This window comes from Haliaeetus leucocephalus, unplaced genomic scaffold, assembly GCF_000737465.1.
Source record: "Haliaeetus leucocephalus isolate CR32 unplaced genomic scaffold, Haliaeetus_leucocephalus-4.0 Scaffold953, whole genome shotgun sequence".
Taxonomy (NCBI): Eukaryota; Metazoa; Chordata; class Aves; order Accipitriformes; family Accipitridae; genus Haliaeetus; species Haliaeetus leucocephalus.
The window spans coordinates 3680443-3690501 of record NW_010973389.1 but is presented as its reverse complement, the minus strand read 5'-3'; the positions used below and the strand labels follow the sequence as shown (position 1 = coordinate 3690501).

The following is a 10059-nucleotide window of genomic DNA, read 5'->3' as shown; positions in this document are numbered from 1 at the left end:
GGGGCAGAGCTGAGCCGTGCTGGGATTTTGCGCGGGGTGTGTGGGGGGTGTCTTTCCAAGACCTGCCTCGCAGCAGTGTCCCTCTTGAAGCAGGAACTTCAGGGCTTCCGTGCCTGTATGTATAGGTATGCATCTCCAGCTGTGCATGTAGATATTTTGGAGCTTTTCCCAGCTGCAGCTCGAACAAAGACCAGGGCCGGCTCCGCTCCCCTTTTTCGGTGCAGCGAGCCGGGATAACGGCGCCGAAATGGGCTGAGATGCAGCCGAGGGGGAAGGAGGGTGGAGGGGAGATGGAGCCCAGCCCCGGCAATGGCTGATGGAGCAAAGTCTGGGCAGAGCCACTCGTGATCCTGGCTCCTGCACCCCCCCCTTCCTACCCCCCCAGCATCCTTCGGGGTAGGCTGCGGTGGCCAACGTGTGGGGAGATGACCCCCAAGGGACCATGCCCTGTAGAGCGCATCTTGGGGCTGCCACCGAAGCTGGGGAGAACGTGCTTCCTCTTGCTGGGCATTAAACTGCAAGTTGTCCAAGTCGCAGGGGCTGCAATCCCCGCCTTCCCAATGACTCCATTCCTGACTATCCAAACTCCATGGGGCCGTGCAAAACCCCATATTGTTTCCATATGTCGATGCTTGGAGAAGCCAAACAAAGAGCAAACAGGAGAGTTCTGGGCCCTCTGAGCTCCTGCTCAGGAAACATGGGCCCTTCTTGTTTCCCGAGGAGACCGGCAAGAAGAAACTAGTTGTTTGCTGCCCTTCCCGTGCCCCCCTCCCCATGGAGTCCGGGAAGCAACTGGAAATTCAAGCGTTGGGTCTCTGTCAGAACCCAACTGTCATGTGCTCGGTTCCAGGTGGGAGGATGGGCTGCCCAGGCCAAGGCAGTAAGGGGTTTCACTTCCACCCCCCCAAAAAAAACCCCTTTCAGCTTTAAAGTAAGTTCTTAGCCAGGCAAAAGGGCAGCTTTATCCCCAAAGGCTTCCAGCAAAAGCAGGGAGTCTTTTGCAGAAAAGCTTTACCCCCCTGCTCAAAGTGCCCTGAAGATCTTGCATATGGTGTGTAAGGTTCTTGTCTAAGAGCAATGGAAAAGGAAAGAGCGTTCGGCATAGGGACCAAATGGAAGAGCTGCCGAAGCAACAGCATTTGTCAACTGTGCTGCTGAGCTTCAGAGCGGGTTTTCAAAGGCTTTTTTTTTTTTTTTTCTTTCCCCTGCATTGCTCTTTCACAAGAATGGCTTCAGCCTCTTATCTGAGGAATTCCCCCAAATGATCGGCTCTGTTTTGGGAGCTCTTTGTTCCTCCAAGGAGCTGAGCAGCAAACAAATAAACACATAAATTCTTCCTGTGGAAGAACACTGCATTTTCTGGTGAAAACGAGGCTTCCCTTTTGCATTGTTCAGTCTTGGGCTTTTTTTTTTTCTTTTTCTTCTTTCTTCTTTTTTTGTAGCCTTGAGCTCCAACTCTTTGCTCTGTCTCCAGCTGCATCAAATAATTCTGCCACCTCTCTTGTGCCTTTTATCTAAAACACTCAGCCTGCTTGCTCTCTTAACTCTGCAGTGGGTTATTTAGTTTTCTGCTTTGCTGGGGCAGAAAGTGGCACTAGCTATTACTGCGCATTTCCTCTCTTAAACTACGTTGAAAGACTTGCCTCTCCTGGAAAGATTTTGTCTATATTAAGACAAGGGGTAATAGGTAGGTGTGACACAGAAAAACATGGGGACAGGTAGGAGATGCTGTGGTAGGAGCACAGATTTAGTCACGTGGCAGAGAATTTCATGCCTAAAGGCACTTTTATGTGCATGTACAAATATTTCTCATGTGTTTGTATCTGGAACCTCTAAGCCTGAATGAATAGGACTGCACCACTCGACTCCTGCGTTCAGCATAGTGAGCAAATACATATGGGGACATACGTCCTGCCATAATGCACACAAGAAACCTGTAATCCACTTCATTCCTGGTTGCAGAAGGTTCCTGTGAAATGGGATGAGTCAGTTTGCCTCCTCACTTTGCCCTCAGGGTGGTTGCAAGGAGAAGGGTTTGTGCCAGGTCACCTGAGAGTTGAGAGCAGAAACGTGCTGGGAAAAAGGGAGCAGGAGAGAGCTGGGCTTCACTCAGAGGTTCCAGACTGAGTTTTGGCCAAGCCATGGAAATGCTCTGAGGGCTCGGCAAGGGACAATTAGCAGGCTGTAGACTCGATGGCTGGCTCCTCCTCCCCTTCTCCTAGATCCCAAGGCAGGGTCCACTGATGAATCTCTCCTGGGGCTGTAAACTCAACTGGTGGCCCTGTAATCCTGGGTGCTGCACGTAGGTTGTGGCTGCTGGGTTGGCATGCTCGGGTAACTCGGTTTTGTTGCAAGGATCATGGGGAGACTGAATGAGACAGTCCAGGAAATTCTTGCTTAGAGGGTTGTGGGGTTGGCTTCGTCTCCAAAGCAGAGTCGTTTGGCCGCCCCGATGTGACATTCAGGATCGCCCACTAACCTGCTTTAGTCTGTTTCCCTGAGATTAGGTTTTTGTTTTCTTTCCCTGCTTTGGCCATGGCTACTCAAAAGTCATGCCTCTGGAAACAATTGTTATTTTTTCCCCAATTTTCTTGTAAAAAGCTTTTTTTTTTTCCTGAGAGAAACAGGATTGAGAAGAACCTCAAGAGGTCATGCAGTCCCATGGCAGAGTGGGACAGCTGCTGAACAGTATTTGTTCAATTTATTTTTTAAAATACTCCATAACAGGGACTGCTGAGCCTCAGCAAGCTCTCCCAGGGCTTCACCGACTTCACCTCCTTAGGATAATCTGTTTGTGGTGGGGCTGAAAGACGTAGGAGCAGGAATGATGCTGCCTTGCACTTCCCACCCTGCATCAGCCCCCACTCTGGTTTGTATCCTGTAAATGCAGAAAAGAAAGGCTTGCTTTCTTGAGTGCTCAAAAGTCAGAGGCCGTGAAACATCGGGAACAGACCTCATCTGTCTGCATATGTAGGTCAACAGTTGCAGTGTGGATGTGATGTTCTTGTATGTAAAATACAGAGAAGATCATCCGTCCACTGCAAAGTGCCTATGTCCCTGCTGAGTCACTGGTCCAGGCTGTTTCTGCAACCATTTCCCACCACTGAATGCTATTTTCCAATCTTTCCTCTTTCTTGGGCAGATCTGAAGGATGAGGGAGGGGAGCCAGCTGGTGCAGTCCATCCTTCTGGGGTAGGATAAACCATTTTAGGGGACCTGCCGTGGAGGAAGGCATGCTTTTTTTTGCTCTCCCCCTGCTCCAGATTAAAAACGTTGGTTGCATATGCTGCCCTCATAGTGCTATGACTCCCTGGGTAGTGGGACAGTGCAAATCCTTGCAGGTCTTGCTGCAACGCTGGTCTTGCTCTAGCTGAGAAATTGTTTCCACCACACGCGCTAGCTCAAGCATAGCCTGAGCTTTGTGCCCTGCTGCCAAAGGCAGGTCACAGAAAGCTCGAACCCATGGTCACGCCTGGACCATTTCCCATCAGCGTCCACAGTAGCTGAGCTGAATAAGCCCAAATCTTGGGCTTGAGGTTGCAAGCCTGAACTTGCCTCCATTGTTTAGTTTCAAGTTGGCAGCTGTAGCTTGAACCCGCTTTTGGGGCAAACGGGAGGATGCCATAAAGTACGAGGTTGACCTGTGGTTGTATTGAGGCTTTAGCTGACAGCTGATCCCTCCAAGAGCTTGAAATGTATTCCTTATGCTTGAACCCATCACTTGTTCAATTTTTGTTGGGAAAAAAAAAAATCTATCGCAGATCGATACAGCCGAAATAGCAAGCGTGGCTGTGGCCAGGAGTGGTGCGTGCCATGTGTCAGAGGTGGGGACGGCCAAGCGAAGAGGTCTTCTCGCCAGCTCCTAACCGAGGTGTGCCTTTCCCTTGCAGCCCACACGCTCGTCTGCTTTTCGTGCTCGGATGCATCCTCCAACTGGGCCTGCCTGACGCCTGTCAAGTGCGGGGAGAACGAAAACCACTGCGTGACGACGTATGTCGGAGTGGGAATCGGTGAGTGGTGACAGGACCTTCCTCTGCCCCTCTTGGCTGCTCTCCTGGGTCACCTGCCGAGCGGCAGGAAGGCTTTCCTTCCTTCGGCTGGAAAAAGGGGAAAGTTCTGCTTCCCAGCTGAGAGCCGGACCATCGCGAGGGAATTTTTACAAGGGACGTGCTGCCAGACGGAGTCACGTTAAAGCCCACGTGCCTGCACCGATGCCGGGAGTCCAAGGGGAATTTGGGGGTGGGGGCGGGGAGGTTGCTGATGAATAAGTGAAAGTGTGGAGGATGCTGCAGGCTTCCTCTGTAGGAAGCCCCGGGGTTGCCTTTCCTGCTTTTGCGCTGTGGTCAGGCGGTTCATCCCCGAGTCCCACCTTTGCTTCTTCGCTCTCCATGGACGAGGTGGGGTTGCCAGGAAGGGAGATTTGTGGGTTTCCTCCCTAAGTGCCAGGAAAGATCGGGGATGGGGGGGGGGTTCTGTGCTTCCCAGCTGCTGCTTTTAGGGAAGCAGGCTGCTCTGGCAGGTCTCCTGGCATCATTGCAGAGCCCAGCCTGGCTTGCCTTGCTCTCTCTTACAGGAGGGAGGGCTGTTGCACGCCCGAGTTGCAGGGTCCACAGTGTGGGCGGGTCGTGCGTGCACAAACGGAGGCTGGGAGCTTTTATAAACCTGCTGTTCTTAGCACGGTGCTAATGGTTTCCTATTTCCCGCTGCTAAATGTGCGCGGTGCCTCTCTCGCGGCCGATGCTTGAAACGCAGACTTTGCTCACAAGCGCTTCCCTTGGTGCTCCCTATGCCCCATGCTCTCTGTCTCGCATGAGGAGTCCCAGGGTCAAGCTTGAGTGGGATTTCTGAGATTCTTCACGGGAGCCGTTGCGGCCAAGCTTTGGCCGACAGCGTGGAAGGGGTGTCCCTGGGGTGTTGCTTGGTCTCTAGGGTCTGTGTGGGAGGTTATCACGGGTGTTCCGTGAAACGTGTGGGCTGGCTGAGATTGCTGCCGCAGCCTGATGCCGAGAAGCACTCTCCATGCCACCTGTGACTCTTCGGCTATTTCAGTACTGTTATTTCCTTTGCAGAACAGGTGATCAGAAAGCTGAGAAACATTCTAAAGCTGTCTCTTTTTGCTTTTCTTCCTCCCCCCCCCCCCCCGCCCCAACCTAAATTCAGGCAGCAAGTCTGGCCAGTCCATCTCCAAAGGATGCTCTCCCATTTGCCCCAGCGCTGGGATTAACCTCGGCATAGCGGCTGCCTCCGTTTACTGCTGCGACTCCTTCCTCTGCAACATCAGCGGTTCCAGCAGCATGAAAGCCAGCTACGCAGTCCTGGCCTTGGGGGTCCTTGTTAGCTTCATCTATGTCCTCAGGGCTCGCGAGTGATGGGGCTGGCCGAGGAAGAGCCGTCTTCCACGGGCCGTCGCGGGTCTCATTAGCCAATATCTTCTCTGTCGCTGTCTGCAAGGAGATCCTCTACTTCTCAGCAGGCTTCCAAGATGGTTATTTCCCAGACTTTATGCTCTTCCAGCATCGGAGACCTGGGCAGTTTGGCCAAGCTGTTCTCCTCCTTCTGTGGACATACCCCATTGCACTCTCACACCTCCTTGGCAAAGGTGGATCGTTTTGGAAGGGTTTCTGCTTTTATACCTAATACCCCCCCCCTCGTTTCTAAGGTTGGTTAAAACAAGGCTGGGACTCGCCAAGAACCGATTAATCCCAGACACCACCCGGTCAAGCGTTCAGACGTTCCTGCCTCTCACCTCCGTGGAGGTGCCTGGCACCGGCGTGCTCCAGCACATGGGTGGCCCCGGCATCGGGAATGCATGACCCGAAGGGAGACACATTCCCAGCCCCTTGCAGCTGCAGTCTCTTTTTATAAACCCGTTTCGTTTCTTCTGATCCTGGGCTGACTTTTCTGGAAAACAAATGACATGTACCTTGTCCTTCCGAGCTCTGTAAGTGCCAGACCTGAATAAACATGCTCCTGTTGTTACCTGAGATGGGACGTGTGCTGTGTGTGTTTCCTTGCTCCAGACAGAGAGATTAGAAACGGCTGTTATGGAAAACCCAAATACTATGCCTGGCACGAGGGCCTCTTACCCTCTCAAGCGGCTTTTGAGTCCTTCATCTCAGCATTCCTTCCAGCTCACCTCTGAGCAGCAAGTCCATCTCCTCCCTGTTGCTGTCCTTTCTAATAAACACCTCTGGGCCACCTTGTTTCACCTCTCTTGGAAATCACCTTTTCCAGGTGCATTTTAGTGAAAAATGCCAGTTATTGGGGTCTTGAGTCAACCCCATTACTCCTAATGGAGCAAGCGCACTGGGAACAGGACCTCTAAAAATTAGTCTGCATGTTACAAAGACTCGGTGCCTCGATCTCCCTACTTTGGACTTGTGATGGTGATACACAATAACATCGATACCTAAATAATCCAGGGCAACAGGTCTGTTTGCAAAATTTAGTGAAGTCAGAGGCAAAGATATCAATACTCAGATCTGTAGGTTCAACCTGCAATCCCTGGCTGATGGTGCACGTGGACTGCAGAAGGTGACTTCACCACCAAACCTGCCACTCCTGCTGTCCCACAGATCCCAGGATCTTCCCAGGTCTTTTGGCAGTGTTGCTTCTGGAAGTTCTCAGCCATCCCATGGGAGGAGTTGTGTCCTCCTGCCATCTCTGCGTTTGTGCTGGTTTCCTACCTGCTTTGCCTACCTGTGGACCTGCTAGACAAAACAAGCCAAAATTGAGCCTTAAACCGTCAGGTGAAATCTTGCTGTCGCTTCCACTGATTGATCAGAGGTGCAGTGGGCTTTTTTTCTCTTCTAGCAGCAAAAATCAGGTGTAGTATTGGCACTCTTTAACCATGCCCTCCTTGTATGTGGTTCTCCTGTTTTGTGTCAAAAAAACAACCTCTCAAAAAAGCCTCTCAAGCTGCACACACTGTTCAATTATACCTCTGTCCCACTTAAATAAGCGTTAAACGGCTTCTTTTGAAAGATGGTGTGCAGATGTATAGAAATATTTGCAACAAAAGTGGTTACATGTTTTTTCCTCTGCCTTCTCCCTGTCTTTTAATTAAAATGACACATGCTAATGACAACCTTTGCAACAGGAGGGACTGGTCATCGTGATGTGACCTGCAATTAGGTGATGAGTTTGGTAAGAACGCATTGCTTGTCTCCTTGGTCCTCAGATGTGCCTTCCTCCGGTTAATGCATCCTCCCTCACCTGCTGGGACCACAGGGCTCGAGGTGCGCCACACCTCTGCTATGCACAGATAGCACAGGGAAAACTGGGGAAAAAATTGCTAGAAATGGGGTGAATATTCCCAAGCTTCCCTGTGCCTGAGCCTTCCTCCCAAGAGGTTTAGAAACCTCGTTTGCAGGGTTAATTTGTTCCTCGCCACTTGCTGTGAGTAGATGCTCTAGTGAGACCCAGGCAGCACCCAGAGTACTCTACCTTGCAACTAATGGGGCTGTAACTCTTTTCTATCCACCTGGTTAAAGGTATCTTGGTTTTGGACTCAAATTACCCTCACACCACCTCTGCTGTGAGCAAAGAGCTAAACTTAAAAGCCATCAGCACAGCTGTGTCCCTAATGCCTGTTCATGCCTTTCCGAGGCTCTTGAGGATGCCACACTGGACAACCCCATGGGCTGAAGCTACGAGCAGGGTTACGAGACCCGGTTGCCTCCTGCAATGGCCATCCCCTTCCTATCGCAGCATTTCGGAGTTTGCTGGTGCCAAGGACTCGATTATGCAAGGGAACGAGGGCTGGCAGGGAGAGCATTCGGCAGGCTACTTACCCTATACAAATAGCAAGTTATATTAACGGTATTGCCAGGGGACAGATCTGAAGGTCACTTCACACGTGTTCTTGAGCCTATAGATAATGAATAGATTGCATATGGAGATTTTTTTTTCGCTTCACTCTCTTTTTGTCTTTCTGTCCTCCTCATGCGCTATATTCCTGTACACTTAGTATATGGAAGAAGAGATATTTGCAGTTTTTCCTTTTGAACACGTGGCAAAAATCTCTTTGATAGATATATGTATATTTGAGAGAGAGGGAGGGTGTGACAGCTTGTCAAATGCAAGAGATGTTATTCAACAGTTTAATCCCAAGCATCATATGATCAGTTCTGCCAACTCTCACAATTTCTGGTCCTACTATAGATTATTTTTTTTTTGCCCCCAAATCCCCAGCACCAGAAATCATGTGAACCTCAGCTGTCATAGAGCCCAGGAGTGAAAGGCCTGAAAATGTGCAGCTGTAGTAATTAAAAACATTAATAGTAATAAGAAAATAAATAGCAAGAACCCAGCATTTACAGAGCATTAAAACTAGTGGCTTGTTAAACCACACGCCTGCTTTGGAACTTGAGGGCCATGGTGGGACAGCCTTTAAGTGCTTTGAACGTGTTTACTTGGACTGTGGAATTAGAGATCGAAATCTCAGCAGAAAACTCAGATCTTCACCTTTTCTGACAAGGCGAGAGGTTATGAGGGGAGGCAGCTTTCCTCCGCATAAAATATCCCGGAACAGTTTTCACTGGAAAATAAGAAAAGCTTAAGTCAAATACCTGCCCTTTTTGGAGCATGCTAATGAGAAAATGGTTTCTGTGCTTCCATCCTGGAAATGGCTGTATTTCAACAGCAGCTGCTGCTGTCTACCACTATGCCAGTGTCGCAAGGGCTCTCATTTTTGTGTATTGTCTGTATGTACGCGCTCAAAGCTTACTGCGGCACCAGCCCTTTCCACCCAGGTTCACTTGGTTTGCTGTTTGCTGAAAAGGAGGACTTAAAAATGAACAAAGTTCTTCCAACCGTTTTTGAGATTTTTTTTTTTTTGCAAAAGGGCAAAATTTCTTCTTTTGGAAAACACAAACCTGATGTGACTTCCTTGTACAAACAGCGAGAATAAATAAGGCTGGTTACTTAATCATTACTCCAAGGATCCACATCGTCACTCAAAGAATGTCCTTGCTTGCTGTTAATTTACTCAAGTTAGGGCTCATTTGAAATGTCGTGCCTCCCAGGGACCCTATTTGCCATGAAGGAGGCTGTGGTCCCACCACCCATGTGGGAAGCCTGGTAGCTCTGGTCGGGGTGGCTGTGCCTCCATGCTGGAATGAGGTATAGGCATCCATGCTCTCCTGTCTCTGGGAAAGGCAGATGTGGTGCACGTCTGGTTGCCTGGAGGTTTAGGGCCCTATCGCAAGCCTCTTGTTCCTATGATCCCAATGCTTTTGCACCCTGAAGCCAGGCTGTGCTTTCGCTGTCATCCTCAGCGGTGAAGTGCTGTGGGACTCAGCGGTTTGGGATGAAGATGGCTCTGAATCCTTCCTTGATCCTGGAGGAGTTATTTCGCCCCTGGAAAGCTGCTGTCTCAGGCTATCAAACTGGAATCGGGATAGACACACCCAATTTTGCATTTTGGGAGTGTCCATGGTGCCCAGGGAAGCGAAGCCCTGGGTCGGTCCTGCCATCTACTGGCTTTTGCCAGACTTGGTAGAGATGCTTTGAAGCCCAGATCTCACAAGTCAAGGAAGAACCTTTAATCTGAAATCGGTGTAGGGAGGCAAGGGCGAGCTACCTTTAACCAGATAATTGCATGCAAAGCATAGAATCAGAAACATCGGAGACCGATTGAATGTTTTAATTTGTCCAGCTTTGCTCTGACAGCGTAAATTGAGAAATGAAAGGCTTAACAGGCTTCCCAGGTCCAATGTTTTCCAAGGGAACACTTTTCCCAGCCCAAACCCTACCGTTTCATCAAAACTGAAACACTTCATGAAAATACAATAAGGCCAATAAAGTGTTGCAGAAAAATATTGACACGTTTTATTTCAGCTTTGTTGGATGATCTCATTTTACTGAGGTAGTTACACTGAAATGTTGATTTTACTAATACATATATGTGAGATTTGTAATTGTGTATTACCTTTATTGTAACAGAATAAGCAGAATAAAGAAACATTGATTCCTTTAAATATATTAACATAAGTATAAGTGTAGTGTACGTTACCTATTGTTTCTTATACTCGAATAAAAATATATGGAATTAATAAA

The 10059-nt window shown here is 49.4% G+C and overlaps 1 protein-coding gene across 1 annotated transcript in view; it reads left to right on the top strand.

The window, feature by feature from the left end:
• LOC104842112 (lymphocyte antigen 6E) overlaps positions 1–10059 on the top strand; it is a 10346-nt gene extending 287 nt beyond the window's left edge. Inside the window, exons 2-3 of the mRNA XM_010584218.1 lie at positions 3891–4010; positions 5161–10059. Coding sequence (XP_010582520.1) covers positions 3891–4010; positions 5161–5369 — 329 coding nt within the window. The 3' untranslated portion in view covers positions 5370–10059. The remainder of the gene's footprint in view (positions 1–3890; positions 4011–5160) is intronic.